The following is a 21269-nucleotide window of genomic DNA, read 5'->3' as shown; positions in this document are numbered from 1 at the left end:
ACTTGGCTAACCTCAAATCCGTCAATAAATAATAAAAACAACACAAGAACAAATAACTCATCGAAACTGCTTTTAATATCCACAAATTTGCAATCAATCTTTCCATGTTAAAGGTAATTTGCTAATAATGGCTTTTCGTAAATAACAACAAGAATTGTCACTGATTTATTTGAATTTAGATATGCATCTTGTGAAGAGACTTTCAGGTTTTTTCTTCGCCGGATAGTACCAGATCGTCTCATCACCACGTGACTTCAGTTTGTACATCTCGTCGATACGGGTGATGACGTCATCGAGCACGCCCAAATCTACGCGGAAAAATCCGCTGAACGGCGAATCAAAGTCGGACACAACGTAACAAAGTAGTGAGATACTGAACACAGTGATGATGCACATTGACAGTTCAAGAATGTATGATTCCGTGGTCAGCAACAAAACTCCGAAAAAGCTGAAGAAACCAAGAGTTTCTAGAAACATCCACCTAAAAAAAAATAAAAAAATAAAAAGTTATGATTTTTCCTTAAGTCTGGCAGACCCCAAAAAAATAGAAATTCTGTAAATTCAACCGCCGATCACGACTTCGATTTCCGATTTCAATATCTAACCCCCGTTTCGCTCCCGGCAGGTGTGGTGGGTTGGGAAGAGACACGAATTCAAAACCAAAATCAAACGAAATCTACCAATTAGATAAATAACAGGGTCAATCCCTATTTAACGATCAAAAACAGTTTGCTGTTTTTAATGTTTCTTCTTACTTTAACGGCGGTATGCGCATGTGCCAAGCGCCCATCCGGTCTGAACAGATGCTGTTTAATTGCATGATGTGCGTTGTAATTTTCTCAACGAGAATTCGATTGACAACTTCATCGAAATTGTCATGTATCGGAGTCAGAGTTTTCAGTTTATCGATGACCGACCAGATCTCAACTGAAAAAAATAGATGTTAAGGCCTAAGGCATAAAAGGCTGCTAGTCTTGAAAAAAAAACTATTCCTGAAATGAACGTGCAATCTTTTAAAAAGTTTATTAGCTTCAGAAATATAAGAAGCGTCGATATTATTGGTTACCTTTGATATTTTCTACTGGTTTGTGTTTGAAATCTTCTGGTTCGTTATCAGTAATTTGTAGAACCATAAATATGGCTTCAGCTTTCGCCGCTTTCAGTATATCGAGTCCGACCTCTTTACTGGAAACGGCTAATTTCGTTGTGAGGGTTACGATTTGATCTATCAGAGACAGTTCGGAGGTAATTCGGTTATATATTTCATATTGTTTGTTCAAAGCCGATTGAAAAGCGAAACCGAACGAAGTAGCGTAAACCAGACCGGCCGGCATGAGGAAACAGCCAATGGCATCGTTGATATTTGGTAATTCGGGAAACTCAGACGGTGGCCAGAAAACCTTCACCAATACGGGATGGAGGTATAATGTCAACGGACACAGAGCGAGGGATATAAGCGCCGGTATCGCGATTCTTAGTAATTCATGCGGCGTGTTGTAGAAAGTCTTCAAGGAATTCATAACTTCTAAATCAAAATCGTTTAACACAGTCTCTTCGTATCTTTTTCCCTCCTCAGACACGACGATACTGTCCGTCCTCAATCCACCTTCTTCCATTGGTTTCTTTTTACAGCAAACATGTTTTTGGTTCAATGACGATAAAAGGAATAATGCTAGAGAAAAACATGAATAAATCTTGAGAATACATCCAACGTTTTTTATGTTTACTACTACACAGCGTAGTTGTAAACATAAGAAACCTTTGTTTCTTATGTTCCACCAATATAAAACAGAGTTCTAAATAGATTATACATACCAATGCCTATAGCTACAACTAGTATGATAGGGGGTACTAAAATCTGGGCATCTGAAGGCAGTCGTTCTTTAAATGGTTCCGGAGTACCTTCGCCTTCTGGTTCAGGCGTTGATTCACTTTCTGGTTCACTGGCATAATAACCCTTCGGTTTCTCGATAGAACGACTTTCTGGTTCAGTCGGTGGCATTTCACTCGACGAAATCATATTGAATGTCACGAAGACAACGGCAACGATTAGGAGGAACTTCAGGATGGCCATGATTTCCTCGAGACCATCCACAGTTTACAAGTTGTCCTCGCGAGAAGCGAAAGTTGCGTAGAATGTGTGGTGACCTTTCGATATGAATTCCAGAATTCGTAACCACCCGTCACCATTGTTACCAACATCATTCGTTGTCATCTAATTCCGCTAATTTCCTTTTTCATTTTATCCGCTTCGAGTTAAGGCTAAAGTACGCACAGACATAACAGATATGACAAGTCTCATCAGAACTACCTTCAAGAATTAAAAAATCAACCGCCACAAATCCATAAGTTCATTTCTACAACTTGTCAAATAAACCCTAACAGTAGATTTCTATTTGAAAATACTGATATAGATATTTATACAACTGTGATTAATCATGATTAATCATGATTAAAAAAAACTTTATCACACAAAAATGCACGCTAATCGTGCGAACAGCACGTGTAGATATGAAATAAAGGTTCGGTTTCCTCGTAGGTTCATTAGTTTTGAGAGCAAACTAAACTCTGGTCGATCTGAAAAATGTCGAAAAAGGTAGGTCAAATAATTCGGCGTTTCACAGGTCTTGTGTTTAACAGTTCACATGTAAATTACTTTAATCATCCGGGGCTCTGGTTTAAATTTCACGAATGTTTAAGTCATGGTTGGATTTGTCTGGTAGAGAAATTATTTCGGGCCGCCAGTCGCGAATCGATTTTTGTTGACTTTTGAATTGTATGTATATTTTTCAGATATTATCATTGATATTGTTAATTGGTACACTTGTAATGATGGTTGATATGACAGATGGAATGGCGGTTGTGACGAAGAGAGGCAAATGCGACGAGTGTTTTATGAAATGCACTCAAGATGGGGGATGTTCTTTAAGTCCATTCCCTGATTCGTGTTTTGAATACTGCGAGAACTATTGTCAAGGTCATAGATGCTAACCGCCAAGAAAGAGTCACCAGTTATTTTCAATCCTTATTTTCTGTCGAATCTGTTGAATTATTATTTAGGTCTAAATTTGAATTCATACCAGATGTAGAAACGTTAAAATTGAGAAGAAATAAAATTCTTAAATAATCAAACTTTGAATATATTTTCATCAGTTTTAAATGTTTCTATCTTGGTTTTGACATAATTTTTGATAATTTAATGCCCTATACCTCTTCACTGCATTCACTTAAAAGGTGATAAAATATAATTAAATCAACAAATAGAGAAACCGATAAAGCCTTTGATCATAAACACAGATCATGTCATGTCCTGTTATGTTCCATCAATATAAATCTTTCAATTGGTATGTCAATTAGATTTTAGTCTCATACTGAGAAACATAAGATAAACAATACAAATTCATGTCATAGGCCTACTCGAAATGCCTTCACACACAATCAAAATTTACCTTCCAACACGGTCTCCTCATTTTCCTATCAAACCCCCATTTGATTTTGCACCCCTGTTCAGTGTTTGTTCTGATGGTATATCTGTAGACACAGCTGTAAACGGTTTCCCAGTACGACTTGCAGTGTGATGATGACCATTCATGAATGCCTTGTATAAAACAGCTGGTGAATCGACTCTTAAATTGTGCATATCACGAAGGTAAATTGGTATCCACCTGAAATGGAAATCTTGAAAAATTTTGAATTCATTCATACATTTTCGCACATCTGAAAGATGTAGAAATTATAGTGTAACAGGGACATAGAAATCATAATCATGAGACACTCAATTATGAAATCAAATGAAGGCCTACCTTAAAAAGTCACGAAAAATTAGGGTAACATCTGTGCTGTAGCTGATAAATGGCTACTCCAATTTGAGTTTAGTGATAGTGTTGTTGTGACTGTATCATTCAGATTTGTAAACGCGTTTTAGAAATGCGCGTTTTCGATAGTTAAAGTGAATTCAGTTTAACATTGTAAAAACCTGTTTCCGTTAAAAGTGAATTCAGTTTAACATTGTAAAAACCTGTTTCCGTTAAAAGAGAATTCAGTTTAACATTGTAAAAACCTGTTTCCGTTAAAAGTGAATTCAGTTTAACATTGTAAAAACCTGTTTCCGTTAAAAGTGAATTCAGTTTAACATTGTAAAAACCTGTTTCCGTTAAAAGTGAATTCAGTTTAACATTGTAAAAACCTGTTTCCGTTAAAAGTGAATTCAGTTTAACATTGTAAAAACCTGTTTCCGTTAAAAGGCGATCAATATATGAAATACGTGACTCGGAAAATGGGTCGTTCATTCGCTTTCCGTTTTTGATAACATTATCCTAATTTAGCAATGCAAATGGTAATAAAATTTTCATAGACAGCAGGTTGTTTTGTAAATTCCCAGGTGCCACATAGCCAAGGCTGTAAACGATTTTAGGGTGTATTCCACTAATCTAGCACTGAAACTATAGAGATGTCTGGGATGAAGATGAAGTTGTATATCTTAGGGAACGTGTTTCTTTTGACCAGTATTGCTGTATTTTACTGGTTAGTGAACAATGTTTGTCACTCAGGATGGAACTTGACTAACATTTCTACAGGTAACTAACTACTCCCGCGGGTTGGAACACCTTCAACCCGTAAGAGTATTCGTATGAATCAGTTTCGCTTTATTTTAGTATTTTGGGGGGTTACCACGATGTTAGTGGGTCAATAGGTGTCAATTCTTTGTATATAAATACTTCAATGAAATCCTTTTCGGTTGAAATTTGGTTTAATTGGATTACATCAACTCTATATATCTTTAATTCAGGTATTGTTTGCTCCACGCTTATGCTGATAACTGCTATAATACGTGATATGAGGAGTCGTGATCCAAGCGAGTCTCACTCGTGGACGAGTCTGATCTTACAGTACATATTCGTCATCCGTATACTGACCATCGGGAGGTGGAAATATCAGGAGTTCATTCGTCAATCTTCAGACGTCGCCAAACAGCAGCAACAGTTTCTGCTAAATCTCGTTAACGAAGCTCGAAATACCGAATATGGTCGTAAATATAAATTCGCAGAAATAAGTAACGTTGAGCAATATCGACGCCAGGTGCCGCTGTCTACGTACGAGGATTACAGGGCTTTGATCGATAGAATGATGGAAACTGACGCCGGGGACCTGGTCGTCTCGGGTAAAGCTGCCATGTATGGCACGGCGTCGGGTACCACTGGTCTCAATAAGTATCTAGCCTACAGTAAGGATGCCTGGCACAAGAACATGATCTACTTCAGATATATGGACAGATACATCGAATATCAACACGGCATTACAGCGAGAATTCAACTACGGAAATTATTAGATGTTCAAGTTGGGAGCAAACCGAAATTAAACCGTTTTGGGAAACAGATCGGTGGTATCTTGATGTTGATCGGTGAACAGCCGTTTACGATAAAACCAGAATGTATTCGCGGACACCCGCTGGAGGAATCGGTACTGATGTATATCCTGGCTCGTGTTGCGCTTCAAGAATCTGAACTACAATTCATACAAGGCTCATACCCGACTGTTCTCGTCAGCTTTCTGAAAACGATCGAGACGCGCTGGTCGGAAATCTGTGACGATATCGAAACGGGCGCTCTGACCGATAACCTTGACATTGAACCCGATATTCGTCGTCAAATCGTCCGTGACCTTTGGCCGGACCCGCTGCGAGCTGACATCCTTCGAGCGGAGTTTAGTAAAGGGTTTGATAAATTGCTCAGTCGTGTTTGGCCCGGGTTGCAAATGGTCAGTCAAGTTACAAGCGGTGCTTTTACATACTTGTCATCAGTAACAAAAACCAAGTATTTGAACGACTCTGTGGCCATGGAGTCGGTGTGCTATGGCGCAACGGAAGGGTTTCATGGAGTTAAAATACCCGAGGTTCCATCTGGTCATTACGTTCCGATGTTATCGCTACAATTCTTCGAATTCATACCACGTGATGAACGTGACAAGCCTGAACCAATCACAGTGCTCGCTCATCAGGTGCGTATCGGTAATTCGAATGATTATGTAAATATATTCAGGTTTTTAATGTATTTTTGATTGAATTGATAATCTCAATTTTCCGTTCTAGCTCGTAGAAGATGAAGAATATGAATTAGTAAGCAGTGGATTGTTTGGCATCTATAGATATAGAACTGGTGATCAGGTTAGAGTGACTGGTTACTGGAATCAGTTACCTATTCTACTCATGCAGGGCAGGTAAATATCAACAGCGAACTCCTCATTACTTCGTACCGTTAAAATCACGCGGTGAATCTTGTTGTCTTTTATTTGGAAAAGTCTCGCATTTTCCAGATTGCCAATTTGGATCCGATCAATTTAGTGAAGCACTGATCACGTGATCTCTCTTGATCTCTTTTTTAGAGCGGGTGATCTACTGAATGTATTATGGGAGAAAGTACCAGAGACAGTATTTCAATCAGCGATAGAGGGCGCTATAGACGAATTATCTGACGTCGAATTGGTCAATTATACGGCTACTGAAAACACGCACTGGCAAGCGATTACCGGTGAGGGTAAGTATAAAAGAGACGATAAGATTTGGTCCTTAGAAAAGGCAAAAGTCTAAAGAAAAGATATTTCTTAATTATTCTACAAATTTTCATTTATTCTACAAAAATACAGTTTTCTAATTTGAGAGGTTGTTAGTTTATGTATGCAAGCACATTTTTCTTTTTTTTACGAACAGACAATAATGATGATAAGATCAGGTTTTACGTGTTGTTTATCGAAATACAAGGAACCTCTGTATTGACAACTGAGCAAAAAATGAAGGTAATCAATTTCCGGTCATAACTGTCTCATTCGATCTCACGCTATATTGGTTGGCAAACGCAATAACTGACATGATAAAAAGTCGAAGTTTCCTGATTTTGTTGTTGTTGTTATGTAACGATGGGTCCCCATCACTGATTGACAAACGCCACCTAATGTCGGGAGTATGGTACGGGAGAGCTGAGTTCGACACGCCTGAGAAAACTCTTACAATATCCGATTCCTTCTCGTAAATTTAGTTTAGAATCTATGATTTTCTAACCGCATTTTTCTTCCGCAGTTCGACGAAAGTTTGACGAGTAAATTCGTGGCGTACCGATCACTGAGGGAGAACGGTTCTATCAGTCGGATGAGAGTGTATCAATTAAAACCTGGAACATTCAATCAATTGAAACTTCTACACCTGAAATTAAACCCGATCGCTAACAGTAACCAGTTCAAACAACCAAGAGCAACTCGTGAAAAAACACGTCTTCAACTAATCAAAACTAATATTATTCCATCGTAATCGTCATGCATCATACTACTGTGTTTCTTCACTTATATCAGTCGAAACAATAAATTGTATAATCGTATAGATTTCGTGCTTTGAAATCTGAATAGATTCATGTGATATTACTAAAACTGTTCTGTAAGTACATTTTGACAACTAAATTCCACTTGATCGAAACGTTTTGACGGTAAAATAGTTGTTATTCTCAAAATGTGTTTAAATCCAAAATTGTGGTCGTGGCACCTCCTGTAATGTGGTTTTATCATTTTATGTGACCACAGTCTGTGAGATCATGATCAGATCGAGACGGCAAACAAACCTTACACAGACCACACATACGCGATCTATAGATTGACCAAATACGTCGGATTTTGATTGTTCTGGTACAAACCAGTTTGTGGCCTGTACGACAATAGGTGACGTTATTGTTATGTGAGGAAGGTAGTGGCCCTACTGAATGTATGTTCTGTACACGAGAATTTCACAATGAAACACCGGGCGGGTGGACGGGTTTTTTTCCTTTGTGATATAATAAAGTCCTTATAATATTGATCATTTACTATATTTTACTACAATTATTACATTTCACAAATAGCAAATTTATTTTGTGTGAGAAAAAAATGCAGAGCCTGAACCGATTTGATTTGATTTCTATTGCATAGATGAATGGTGCAGAGATTGAAACAAACCACGATAGTTGTTACATGATAATCAGTCAGTCAAAACAATAAATTGTATAATATGAATCGTATAAATTTCGTGCTTATGAAATCTAAATATATTTGAATAAAATGTCTAGGAAGAAAGAAGAAATTGATTTAATGTGAAAATTCGGGATTTTTCTTTCATTGTCTCCAGGACGTTTTATCGTTCATCGCTTATCGTTGTGCGTTTCTTCGCTTGACGACATCAACGGAAATTTCAAGGATCGTTCGACTTGATTGGAAAATATACGACAAACAGCGCGCTAGCGAGTACCGGTCGACTGGTACAACCGTCAGAACAGGATTACGACTTTCATCTGGTATCAGTAACTGATCGCATTCAGAACAAGAAAATAACGACCGGGTGGCAGGATATGATAATATCATTCAAAGATGATAAAAATCTCGTCATTTTTATTCCATCATCAGTGGTCAGAAAACCCGGTAAACTGCTTATAATAATAAACGTCAAATTGATTCAAATAGGTTTGTGTTATACTTTGCTGGCCACTTTATCAATTATAGTTCCACTTTCCCAATAGTCTTGAAAGTTAATCTTTTTTTACAAAAAGGTCAGTTGCGGAAACGCCGGGCTTTACCTCTTGATCCCAGGTATATCATCACTCCAGTTATAATGCAGCTTAGAAATTGGAACAAAGAGACTAATAGTTGGGAAACAGCAGATTGGATTCAGGTATCGTTAATTTTTTTGAATTTGACCTGATTCGTGATTCATTTGATTCTGTTGTCTTTTCGGTTTCATTTTACAACAAAAACAATCAGTAAATAATTTAATGAATTGATGCCTGAAAACTTTCAATGTTCCGATGTATATAAAAAAATTTACGCCGAACACAAATTGACGTAATGTTAGTAGGAATCTTTCTAACTGGAACCATAAAGTATTGAGAAAGAATGTAAAATGTGGAAATGAACTGGAACCGATAATAATTCCATGATTTCTATAAAGCACTTGTCGAATGACGAACATTAAGTTGTAGATGCATTTAACTGCAGCGTGTGGAAAAACTAGTAAAACATACATAATAACTACAACAAGAAGAGTTTTACTGGCTGAAGATTGATGACGATCTGTTCTCTTCGCTCTCAGCTCAGATCTCTTATTGCGTAATGAAGCAGTTAACACTGATAATATTACAATCATTACAGAAGGAAATATATCTTGTAAAAATGTTTTTCCAGCAGTCAATGATTCTCTTAACCAAACATTTGGATATCTCATTGTCTGATCACATGTTAAATGGTCATATGTTTCATTGTATCTACGAATTTTGTGGAAGTTAATACGATTGCGAATGATTGCTGAATCCAAGTTCATAAAATACGCCCAGAAGATGACAAAACCTACTGCAATTTTACGCCGAGTGACGGTGAAATGTTTCATGTGAAAGAAAGGAAAACGAATAGAAACAAATCTCTCGATAGCAATCACTATAACTGTGTAGTTTGATACAGATATTGCCTGGTTGTAAAATAGGTTTGAAAATATACACGAAGGAAACAATCGTCTGGGCAGATAGTGGAAATAGTAATAGAAATAGTAAAGTGATGGACATAGTTTACTGTGTTTAGCGAATGTCAGAAAAGAAGTGCGACATTCTCTATAAAATCCCAGACGAGAAGTTACAAACTTTTTCAAATTCTGTGGGAATCTCATCAACTCAAACAGCACGACAAGTTGATCTGAAAACGCGAGAGTTATGAGATAGGGGAACGTGTAACGAACCGACTGATATCTGCGACACTTTATCAGTAAAATCATTGTCAGAAAGTTAAACACACTTCCCGGCGGAAGTAAGAACACATATCTGATTATTCTGTTATATTTATAAATGAAGTCGGTGAATTTTCTGAAAGCTATGATATAATCCGGTCTCTTCACAGCAGTCCAGTATATTCTACGAGTTGTGGTGATGATAGCAGTGAAATTATCCATGACAAAAACAGAACTATTTGACACGACAATCTGTGTAGTGACTGCTTCCTTCACATTGTGGATTACTGCAGAACCACCATTTCAAAATGCTTCGTTCACAGAACACTATATAATCAGCATCGCAACATTTCACATGCTCTGTTGAAATTACCCGTTACATGAGTCGCTTTGAGAGTAACTAAAAATCAATCTAAAATAAACCAAAGCTTCATATTGAAATTCACAGCAGTTTTTATATTTGAATTTATACACATTGCTATACACGACCCAGAATTCTTATTTTATGAATGAAGTCGTGTCTCTGTGATGACAATTGAGGTGTGGAAACAAATCTACGTGACCAATATCGAATATACCTGTACTGATATACTCTAGTTCTCACTCCTTTAATGATATATGGCATGGAAAAACACAAAGAAAGATTCCTGTGATATTACTTAAACTGTTCTGTAAATCCATTTTAACAACTAAATTCCAGTTGATCGAAATGGTTTGACGGTAAAATAGTTGTAATTCTCACAAACAAAATGTGTTTAAACCCAAAATTGTGGTCGTGGCACCTCCTGTAATGTGGTTATATCATTTTATGTGACCACAGTCTGTCAGATCATGATCAGATCGAGACGGCAAACAAACCTTACACAGACCACTCATACGCAATCTATAGATTGACCAAATACGTCGGATTTTGATTGTTCTGGTACAAACCAGTTTGTGGCCTGTACGACAATAGGTCACGTTGATATTATGTGAGGAAGGTAGTGGCCCTACTGAATGTATGTTCTGTACACGAGAATTTCAAAATGAAACACCGGGCGGGTGGACGGGGTTTTATTCCTAGGTTATTCATGGCCATTATTATTACATTTCCTGTGAGAAAAAAAGAATCAAATTTTCCAATTAAATCCCTTTATTTCATTCATGTCTCTGGATTGGATGAAGATAGAAACAAAGTGTAAATATCGATCAAATACAAATACAGAGATTGTAACAAACCTCGATAGTTGTTACATAATAATCATAGTCAGTCAAAACAATAAATTGTATTATCGTATAAATTTCGTGCTTAAGAAATCTGAATATTTTTGAATAAAAAATCGAGGATGAAAGAAGTAATTAATTGTATTTGAAAATTCGGGATTTTTCTTTCATTGTCTCCAGGACGTTTTATCGCTTACCGCTTATTTATCGCTTATCAAATATCAATTATTGTTTATCGTTGTGCGTTTCTTTGCTTGACGACATCAACGACATCTACCGGAATTATGAGGACTCCGAGAAAACAATAACGAGGATGATTTTGAACATAAAATGGCGGTTGCAGTTTTCCTGAAATGTTTACTAGCGATCATATAGATTACGCAATTGATCGTTGGATCAAACAGAGTCAATCTTGATAAGCACAGAACTCCTTGGAGAAAAATGTTATATTACCAGTATCTAGTTATTGTTGCACTCAACTGTTTTCAAACTCTCATAACTAACTTTATCCCAATCCTTTAAAAACTCGCGAAAATATTCCGTATCTTCAACTTTTAGTATAAATCGTTCAAATTGATTTTTCACTTGTAGATTCAGAAACTTTGTGGGATCCCAAAATTAATAATAACATAAGATAGATCCTCATGAGGAATATTTAGCCCGCTGTCTTTGGCAACCGGAGTCCATAGGTTTGACAAATCAATATTTCAGACGATATCAGGGCTCTAAGGGGAATATCTACTCATCAGATTCTGTTTCAAGTTTATTTCGTTTTACAACAAAATCAATAAGTAAATAATTTAATGAATTGATTCCTAAAAACTTTCAATGTTCCGATATAAATGAAAAAATTAATGCAAAACACAAATTCTCGGAATGTTAGTAGGGATCTTTCTAACTCGAACCATAAAGTATTGAGAAAGAATTTAAAATGTGGAAATGAACTGGAACCGATATCTATACCATGATTTCTATAAAGCACTGGTCGAATGGCGAATATCATGTGATACATACATTTAGCTGCAGCTTGCGGAAAAACTAGTAAAACATACACAATAACTACAACAAGAAGAGTTTTACTGGCTGAAGATTGATGACGATCTGTTCTCTTCGCTCTCAGCTCAGATCTCTTATTGCGTAATGAAGCAGTTAACACTGATAATATTATAATCATTAAAGAAGGAAATATTTCTTGTAGAACCGTTTTTACAGCTTTTATTTGTGAGGGTTGGAATACAGGCATATATTGGAATAGATCTCCACACCCAAAGCTGTCATATGTTTCATTGTATCTACGATTTTTGCTGAGATAAACCTTGTATGTGATTGCTGAATCCAAGTTCATAAAATACGCCCAGAAGATGACAAAACCTACTGCAATTTTACGCCGAGTGACGGTGAAATGTTTCATGTGAAAGAAAGGAAAACGAATAGAAACAAATCTCTCGCTAGCAATCACTACAACTATGTAGTTTGATACAGATATTGACTGGTCATAAAACAGATTTGAAAATATACACGAAGGAAACAATCGTCTGGGCAGATAGCGGAAATAGTAATAGAAATAGTAAAGTGATGGACATAGTGTACTGTGTTTAGCGAATGTCAGATAACTTACGTCACATTCTTTATAAAATCCTAGATGATAAACTACCAAGTCTTTCAAATACCAAGGGAATTGCTCTAACTGAAACAAGACGACAAGTTGATCCGAAAACGCGAGAGTTATGAGATAGGGGAACGTGTAACGAACTGACTGATATCTGCGACACTTTATCAGTAAAATTATTGTCAGAAAGTTAAACACACTTCCCGGCGGAAGTAAGAAAACGTACTTGAATGTTTTGTTATATTTATAAATGAAGTCGGTGAATCTTCCGAAAGCTATGATATAATCCGGTCTCTTCACAGCAGTGCGGTATATTCTACGAGTTGTGGTGATGATAGTGGTTAAATTATCCATGACAAGAACAGAACTGTTTGACGCGACAATCTGTGTAGTGACTGCTTCCCTCAAATTATGTGTTACTGAACCAATGGAACCACCATTTCAAAATGCTTCATTCTCAGAACACTATATAATCAGCATCGCAACATTTCACACGCTCTGTTGAAATTACCCGCTACATGAGTCGCTTTGAGAGTTACTAAAAATCAATCTAAAATAAACCAAAGCTTCATATTGAAATTCACAGCAGTTTTTATATTTGAATTCATACACATTGCTATACACGACCCAGAATTCTTATTTTATGAATGAAGTCGTGTCTCTGTGTTGACAATTGAGGTGTGGAAACAAATCTACGTGACCAATATCGAATATACCTGTACTGATATACTCTAGTTCTCACTCCTTTAATGATTTATGGCATGGAAACACACAAAAAAGATTCCTGTGATATTACTTAAACGATTCTGTAAGTCCATTTTGACAACTAAATTCCAGTTGATCGAAATGGTTTGACGGTAAAATAGTTGTTATTCTCAAAATGTGTTTAAACCCGAATTGTGGTCGTGGCACCTCCTTTAATGTGGTTTTATCATCTTATGTGACCACAGTCTGTGAGATCGTTTTCAGATCGAGACGGCAAACAAACCTTACACAGACCACTCATACGCGATCTATAGATTGACCAAATACGCCGGATTTTGATTGTTCTGGTACAAACCAGTTTGTGGCCTGTACGACAATAGGTCACGTTGATATTATGCGAGGAAGGTAGTGGCCCTACTGAATGTATGTTCTGTACACGAGAATTTCACAATGAAACTGCGAGTAAAATCACTTTATTTTTAGTATGAGATTTTATTTCATTGTTTGTCTTTTTGTGGTTGTACTAAAGAAATAAAATAGAATATACCGAATTTCAAAACCTAAGATTCAAAAACCAATCGAAGATTTCAAAAACAAATCCAATTTCTTAGGATCAAACAGGGCGGTGTGAACTTCAAAAAAATTGTGGTCGTGGCACCTCCTGTAATGTGGTTTTATCATTTTATGTGACCACAGTCTGTGAGATCATGATCAGATCGAGACGGCAAACAAACCTTACACAGACCACTCATACGCGATCTATAGATTGACCAAATACGTCGGATTTTGATTGTTCTGGTACAAACCAGTTTGTGGCCTGTACGACAATAGGTCACGTTGATATTATGTGATGAAGGTAGTGGCCCTACTGAATGTATGTTCTGTACACGAGAATTTCACAATGAAACAACGAGTGGGTGGACGGGGGTTTTATTCCTAGGTGATTTAAGTCCATCATTATAACATTTCCTGTGAGAAAAAAAGACCCAGTACCAGAATAATTTGATTTGATTAGCCTTTTTACAGTTTTCAGGTGCTATGTTTTTTTGGTACCAGCTGGGGTCCTATTGTTGGATTATTGCCCCAATTCTTTTCCAATTGAATCCTTGTATTTCGTTCATGTCTCTGGATTGGATGAAGATAGAAACAAAGTGAAAATATCGATCAAATACAAATAAATACAGAGATTGTAACAAACCTCGATAGTTGTTACATAATAATCATAGTCAGTCAAAACAATAAATTGTATAATCGTATAAATTTCCTGCTTACGAAATTAGAATATTTTTGAATAAAAAATCGAGGATGAAAGAAGAAATTGATTTTATTTGAAAATTCGGGATTGTTCTTTCATTGTCTCCAGGACGTTTTATCGCTTACCGCTTATTTATCGCTTATCAAATATCAATTATCGTTTATCGTTGTGCGTTTCTTTGCTTGACGACATCAACGACATCTACCGGAACTAGAGGACTCCGAGAAAACAATAACGAGGATGGTTTTGAACATAAAATGGCGGTTGCAGTTTTCCTGAAATGTTTACTAGCGATCATATAGATTACGCAATTGATCGCTGAATCAAACGGAGTCAAGTTATCCAACACTTCGAACAGGTATTTAACGACTATTGTAAGTTCAAACTTAATGAAAATATAAAATATTCTAGAAATAATAGTTGGTAATTCGCAGAATAGATAAATAAATGTAGCTATGATCACTAACTGGGTCGCTTTATTATTAGCGCTACCATCAGATGTGGAAAGCATCATTTTTCGATTTTTGCCAGTCCGGTAAACAGAATACAGTAAAGTCGTGTTTGCGAGTACAAGAATACCGGCGGGAGTATTCACAGTTACTACCAGGTATATCCACGTATTAATCGAGTTAATGAAGCTGTTCTTCTTGAAAACTTTGTAAGTAGGATACGAAGGTGGGGCTCCTGGGCAGCGGTAATCGAGAATCTCTCCAACATAACGCGTCACGTATATAAGCGCCGATACGACGACAATCACTAGTGCACAAATATTCACGAATTTTTTATCGATGACTCGACGAGACCAAAGCGGAAACAGAATGTGTAGACACCTGATAAATGCTGTCAGAACTACCGCCCAGTTACGAATAGTTACCGTCGATTTGTAGGACGCCATACGGAGCCAATTCCATATTGGAAACACCGCGTAATCCTTGCGTAAATAAACTTCATCTCCGTATAAAGCCTGATAGATTATACGGCGAAATGGTCCATCGAGAAATATATTCATCAAATAGATAATATCAGATAGAGAAACTAGAACTAATAGATAAATAGCTTGTCCGCTTTCTGGCATCCTACGAAATACAAATACACTGAAGATGTTTAGAACAACACCTATGATACACATTGGACAGATTACGAATAACAATACATTACTTCTAAATTTCTCATTTATTAGACAAACAAACTTTTCTTCCTGAGTGACGTTTGACGGAAACATGGCTACACTTTACAATAAGCGGCTTCTCTGGCTGAGATGCTAAATAGACTGATATGTAGAATGGTCCTCTCAACCTGCGCGTCTCTCTCTAACTCCGTGGTATCTCACGACTTACGTTTTTTACTGTAATCATTAACTCAGAATTCGTATGTATATAAACCTACATTTCCGCTAATGCATCTCTGCATTGAAATGTTTCCAGTAAGGAGATCTGCTGTGTCTCTGATATCTTATATAAACCACGGATGTTAAATGGTGTAGATATTATAGCTAATGGATCCATTTAGATTCTATCGAATAGTATACATAGTTATATACTTAACATTCGCTTCAGATTTCCACGGATATTGGCTTTCCTCTGACCTCTGACTCTTTTTTTGGTAACTGACTATGGCATGCGAAAGTTCAGAGCTGATCAGCTAAGACTCTTACATGTAAATTGTATGGCTGAAAAGTACAGTTTGGCGTAGACAAATTGTACTTTATTGGTTAACTAGTTTAATTCAAGGCACGAGCTTTCGCTACTATAAGTGCATATAGTAGCTTCAGGTAAATGAGCTAGCTGGTGAAGTTACTATGCACTCTTGAATAAGACTAGTTAACCTTCTCAGTACAATCTGTCTCAACTGATTCGACACCAGGTTGATTGACCACCCCCTGCATGCGAGGGCTGGGCTAACTTGAAACCCATTATAAATACAATAAGTATCTGTTCAACATTGTGGGAATCGAGGAAATAATTGACTTCAACGAGAATCGATTTCAAAACTGTGGCGACATATTTTGTGATACTTTTTCACAATTATATATATTTTCGATAGTTGGATGAATAGTTATCTTGTCATTTTAACTAGAATCGATAATATCTCATTCGATTGAATATTTCTCTTGATGACAGATAATTGTGGATGGAATTGATTTGTCCGTCAGATAATGATAGACATAATTCGTTCAGATTTCAGCAGTTTTCTTCCATTTCATTCCAACCGCACACTGACGCTGGTAAACTTTATCAGTTTGGACTTGGTAAGTTTGGGCACGAAGATGCGTATTGCACCACTTTCGCCGTTCTGACATTAGTGGCAGTTACAATTGCCTCCAATAACATCGAGTCATGTTTTAAAACCGTCTCCGCTAAGTGTAAAGTGCAGCCATGTTTCAGCCAAACGATACTCAAGAAGAAGAGTTTGTTTGTCAAATAAATCAGAAATTCAGAAGTAATGTATTGTTATTCGTAATCTGTCCAATGTGTATCATAGGTGTTGTTCTAAACATCTTCAGTGTATTTGTGTTTCGTAGGATGCCAGAAAGCGGACAAGCTATTTATTTATTAGTTCTAGTTTCTCTATCTGATATTATCTATTTGATGAATATATTTCTCGATGGACCATTTCGCCGTATAATCTATCAGGCTTTATACGGAGATGAAGTTTATTTACGCAAGGATTACGCAGTGTTTCCAATATGGAATTGGCTCCGTATGGCGTCCTACAAATCGACGGTAACTATTCGTAACTGGGCGGTAGTTCTGACAGCATTTATCAGGTGTCTACACATTCTGTTTCCGCTTTGGTCTCGTCGAGTCATCGATAAAAAATTCGTGAATATTTGTGCACTAGTGATTGTCGTCGTATCGGCGCTTATATACGTGACGCGTTATGTTGGAGAGATTCTTGATTACCGCTGCCCAGGAGCCCCACCCTCATATCCTACTTACAAAATGTTCGAAAAAGACGATTATTACGAGGACATTAATACGTGGATATACCTGGTAGTAACTGTGAATTCTCCCGCCGGTATTCTTGTACTCGCAAACACGACTTTACTGTATTCTGTTTACCAGACTGGCAAAAATCGAAAAGCGATGCTTTCAACATCGGAGAAAGCTGAGGGAAGCGCTAATAATAAAGCGACCCAGTTAGTGATCATAGCTACATTTATTTATCTATTCTGCGAATTACCGACTATTATTTCTAGAATTCACACGTCTTTCTTCAAAATCAAACGCACAGTCGCCATTAAATACCTGTTCGAAGTGTTGGATAACTTGACTCCGTTTGATTCAGCGATCAATTGCGTAATCTATATGATCGCTAGTAAACATTTCAGGAAAACTGCAACCCACATTTTATGTTCAAAATCATCCTCGTGAAATTTGTTGCGTCTTTTTTTGTATTTTTTGTTGTTGTTTGTGTATTTAGATTTTGCAGACCCAACAAGCTCTGAACTTCCCCCAATGAGAGCTCAATCAGAACATATCATTTACCGCCTTCTTTTTGAAATAAACGTCACCCCAACCTTCTAAGCCCACCAGTAGTCTATATGAGAAACTGAATGAGTCTCGAGGATCCCGGATAAGAAAGTAACCCCTGGCTTGGTCAGACCCACCGATATTCAAATAAGAACCATTCAACATCGCCAGTGCAATAATTACAGAAACAGAAACTACAATATGTGTAAATCCGATTCAAAAGACCCAGAAAAATAATGAAGAACCAAAGTTTACTTTATAACAGTTCGAAGGCACCTGTAGCCGAAAAAAATCGTCTTTACACGGTCAGCTCAAAAATAACCCCAAACCAACGTTCGAACCCGGGTCTCAAGATTACTGGCAGAGCACGCTAACCACTAGACAATCGAGCCATAATGGAAGACTCAGTTTGTCAGTTTGTCTGGTCAAAAGCAGTGACTGGGGACCAGCCAGGTGTGGTGACTGGTGACCAGTCCGACGTAGTGACTCTTTATTCACTAACAGTATCCACTGTGATTCTCTGCAGCAAATGGTTTCACTGTGTCATCGTTCTATAGCAAGTACTAAATTCGAAGAACAACATTTCTACCAATTAGATATCTACAGGACCTGATTATGGCGGGCCCTGTTCACTTGCGCGGCGGCACTATAGTTTTGTACTACAGTAAAAGTATTTTATAATGTAACTGTTATAGATAATTTGGCGTTATAAAGAATATATTTCCATTGATTTATATTGGGCAAATATGTTCTCTGGAAAATATGCTGAGACTGCCATTGAGGACAGCAGGCCGACTGGAATTGAATTCGTTAAAATTGCTTGCTATTCCACTTATCAAATTGTTCCAATAATTTCCAATGCCAATGAATATATGGAAGTGTCTTATGGAATAAGACTATGGAATTAACTAACATATCTGTGTCTCGATCTGTATCTAAATTCATCTATTAACCCGATGATACGCATCGTAAAATAATTATGTTCAATAAAGTAAATTTATTATCGTTTATCGTTGTGCGCTAATGCATCTCTGCATTGAAATGTTTCCAGTAAGGAGATCTGCTGTGTCTCTGATATCTTATATAAACCACGGATGTTAAATGGTGTGGATATTATAGCTAATGGATCCATTTAGATTCTATCGAATAGTATACATAGTTATATACTTAACATTCGCTTCAGATTTCCACGGATATTGGCTTTCCACTGACCTCTGACTCTTTTTTTGGTAACTGACTATGGCATGCGAAAGTTCAGAGCTGATCAGCTAAGACTCTTACATGTGAATTGTATGGCTGAAAAGTACAGTTTGGCGTAGACAAATTGTACTTTATCTGGTACCGTAAACTAGTTTAATTCAAGGCATGAGCTTTCGCTACTTTAAGTGCATATAGTAACTTCAGGTAAATGATCTACCTGATGAAGTTACTATGCACTATGCGAAAGCTCGTGCCTTGAATAAGACTAGTTAACCTACAAAGTACAATCTCTCGACACCAGGTTGATTGACCACCTCTTCTCATCGCGTGAGCCATATGGTAAACTGACTATGGCATGCGAGGATGGAGCTAACTGAAACCATGCCATTATAAATACATAAGTATCTGTTCAACATTGTGGGAATCGATAAAAAATTGACTTCAACGAGAACCGATTTCAAAACTGGCGACATATTTTGTGATACTTTTTCACAATTATATATATTTTCGATAGTTGGATGAATAGTTATCTTGTCATTTTAACTAGAATCGATAATATCTCATTCGATTGAAAGTTTCTCTTGATGACAGATAATTGTGGATGGAATTGATTTGTCCGTCAGATAATGATAGACATAATTCGTTCAGATTTCAGCAGTTTTCTTCCATTTCATTCCAACCGCACACTGACGCTGGTAAACTTTATCAGTTTGGACTTGGTAAGTTTGGGCACGAAGATGCGTATTGCACCACTTTCGCCGTTCTGACATTAGTGGCAGTTACAATTGCCTCCAATAACATCGAGTCATGTTTTAAAACCGTCTCCGCTAAGTGTAAAGTGCAGCCATGTTTCAGCCAAACGATACTCAAGAAGAAGAGTTTGTTTGTCAAATAAATCAGAAATTCAGAAGTAATGTATTGTTATTCGTAATCTGTCCAATGTGTATCATAGGTGTTGTTCTAAACATCTTCAGTGTATTTGTGTTTCGTAGGATGCCAGAAAGCGGACAAGCTATCTATCTATTAGTTCTAGTTTCTCTATCTGATATTATCTATTTGATGAATATATTTCTCGATGGACCATTTCGCCGTATAATCTATCAGGCTTTATACGGAAATGAAGTTTATTCACGCGGGGATAACGCGGTGTTTCCAATATGGAATTGGCTCCGTATGGCGTCCTACAAATCGACGGTAACTATTCGTAACTGGGCGGTAGTTCTGACAGCATTTATCAGGTGTCTACACATTCTGTTTCCGCTTTGGTCTCGTCGAGTCATCGATAAAAAATTCGTGAATATTTGTGCACTAGTGATTGTCGTCGTATCGGCGCTTATATACGTGACGCGTTATGTTGGAGAGATTCTCGATTACCGCTGCCCAGGAGCCCCACCTTCGTATCCTACTTACAAAATGTTCGAAAAAGACGATTATTACGAGGACATTAATACGTGGATATACCTGGTAGTAACTGTGAATACTCCCGCCGGTATTCTTGTACTCGCAAACACGACTTTACTGTATTCTGTTTACCAGACTGGCAAAAATCGTAAAGTGATGCTTTCAACATCGGAGAAAGCTGAGGGAAGCGCTAATAATAAAGCGACCCAGTTAGTGATCATAGCTACATTTATTTATCTATTCTGCGAATTACCGACTACTATTTCTAGAATTCACACGTCTTTCTTCAAAATCAAACGCACAGTCGCCATTAAATACCTGTTCGAAGTGTTGGATAACTTGACTCCGTTTGATTCAGCGATCAATTGCGTAATCTATATGATCGCTAGTAAACATTTCAGGAAATCTGCAACCCACATTTTATGTTCAAAATCATCCTCGTGAAATTTTTTGCGTCTTTTTTTGTATTTTTTGTTGTTGTTTGTTTATTTAGATTTTGCAGACCCAACAAGCTCTGAACTTCCCCCAATGAGAGCTCAATCAGAACATATCATTTACCGCCTTCTTTTTGAAATAAACGTCACCCCAACCTTCTAAGCCCACCAGTAGTCTATATGAGAAACTGAATGAGTCTCGAGGATCCCGGATAAGAAAGTAACCCCTGGCTTGGTCAGACCCACCGATATTCAAATAAGAACC

The 21269-nt window shown here is 37.2% G+C and overlaps 4 protein-coding genes across 4 annotated transcripts; 3 read left to right on the top strand and 1 right to left on the bottom strand.

Moving 5' to 3' along the window:
* Positions 1–165: 165 nt before the first annotated feature.
* LOC141906356 (uncharacterized) lies at positions 166–1616 on the bottom strand. Its single transcript, XM_074795604.1, has 3 exons — positions 1067–1616; positions 756–927; positions 166–481 (listed from the first exon to the last, which is right to left on the bottom strand). The coding sequence occupies exons 1-3, from the start codon at positions 1614–1616 to the stop codon at positions 166–168; spliced, it is 1038 nt and encodes a 345-aa protein (XP_074651705.1).
* Positions 1617–4836: 3220 nt separating this feature from the next.
* Positions 4837–7300, top strand: LOC141906355 (uncharacterized). The gene is made up of 5 exons (XM_074795603.1): positions 4837–5997; positions 6089–6216; positions 6382–6533; positions 6707–6792; positions 7073–7300. Exons 1-5 carry the CDS (start codon positions 4837–4839, stop codon positions 7298–7300), a joined length of 1755 nt encoding a protein of 584 aa, XP_074651704.1.
* Positions 7301–17438: 10138 nt separating this feature from the next.
* Positions 17439–17870, top strand: LOC141906354 (somatostatin receptor type 2-like). The gene has a single exon (XM_074795601.1). The coding sequence runs from the start codon at positions 17439–17441 to the stop codon at positions 17868–17870; it is 432 nt and encodes a 143-aa protein (XP_074651702.1).
* Positions 17871–20162: 2292 nt separating this feature from the next.
* On the top strand, positions 20163–21014 carry LOC141906353 (uncharacterized). The gene has a single exon (XM_074795600.1). The coding sequence runs from the start codon at positions 20163–20165 to the stop codon at positions 21012–21014; it is 852 nt and encodes a 283-aa protein (XP_074651701.1).
* The last annotated feature ends 255 nt before the right edge of the window (positions 21015–21269 follow it).

This window comes from Tubulanus polymorphus, chromosome 5, assembly GCF_964204645.1.
Source record: "Tubulanus polymorphus chromosome 5, tnTubPoly1.2, whole genome shotgun sequence".
NCBI lineage: Eukaryota > Metazoa > Nemertea > Palaeonemertea > Tubulaniformes > Tubulanidae > Tubulanus > Tubulanus polymorphus.
Note: the sequence above shows the minus strand (reverse complement) of the source record. Positions and strands in the feature narration are given on the sequence as shown.

What these genes read in the sequence shown, in the direction of transcription:
- LOC141906354 (XM_074795601.1), top strand. Translation starts at nt 17,439, where the DNA reads ATGTTCGAAAAAGACGATTATTACGAGGACATTAATACGTGGATATAC.
- LOC141906356 (XM_074795604.1), bottom strand. Translation starts at nt 1,616, where the DNA reads ATGGAAGAAGGTGGATTGAGGACGGACAGTATCGTCGTGTCTGAGGAG. An exon ending in ACCAGTAGAAAATATCAAAG is followed by an intron (nt 928 to 1,066) that starts GTAACCAATAAT and finishes TATTTTTTTCAG; the next exon opens with TTGAGATCTGGTCGGTCATC. An exon ending in ATGCGCATACCGCCGTTAAA is followed by an intron (nt 482 to 755) that starts GTAAGAAGAAAC and finishes ATTTTTTTTTAG; the next exon opens with GTGGATGTTTCTAGAAACTC.
- LOC141906355 (XM_074795603.1), top strand. Translation starts at nt 4,837, where the DNA reads ATGAGGAGTCGTGATCCAAGCGAGTCTCACTCGTGGACGAGTCTGATC. An exon ending in TCACAGTGCTCGCTCATCAG is followed by an intron (nt 5,998 to 6,088) that starts GTGCGTATCGGT and finishes TTTCCGTTCTAG; the next exon opens with CTCGTAGAAGATGAAGAATA. An exon ending in CAACTGAGCAAAAAATGAAG is followed by an intron (nt 6,793 to 7,072) that starts GTAATCAATTTC and finishes TTTCTTCCGCAG; the next exon opens with TTCGACGAAAGTTTGACGAG.
- LOC141906353 (XM_074795600.1), top strand. Translation starts at nt 20,163, where the DNA reads ATGCCAGAAAGCGGACAAGCTATCTATCTATTAGTTCTAGTTTCTCTA.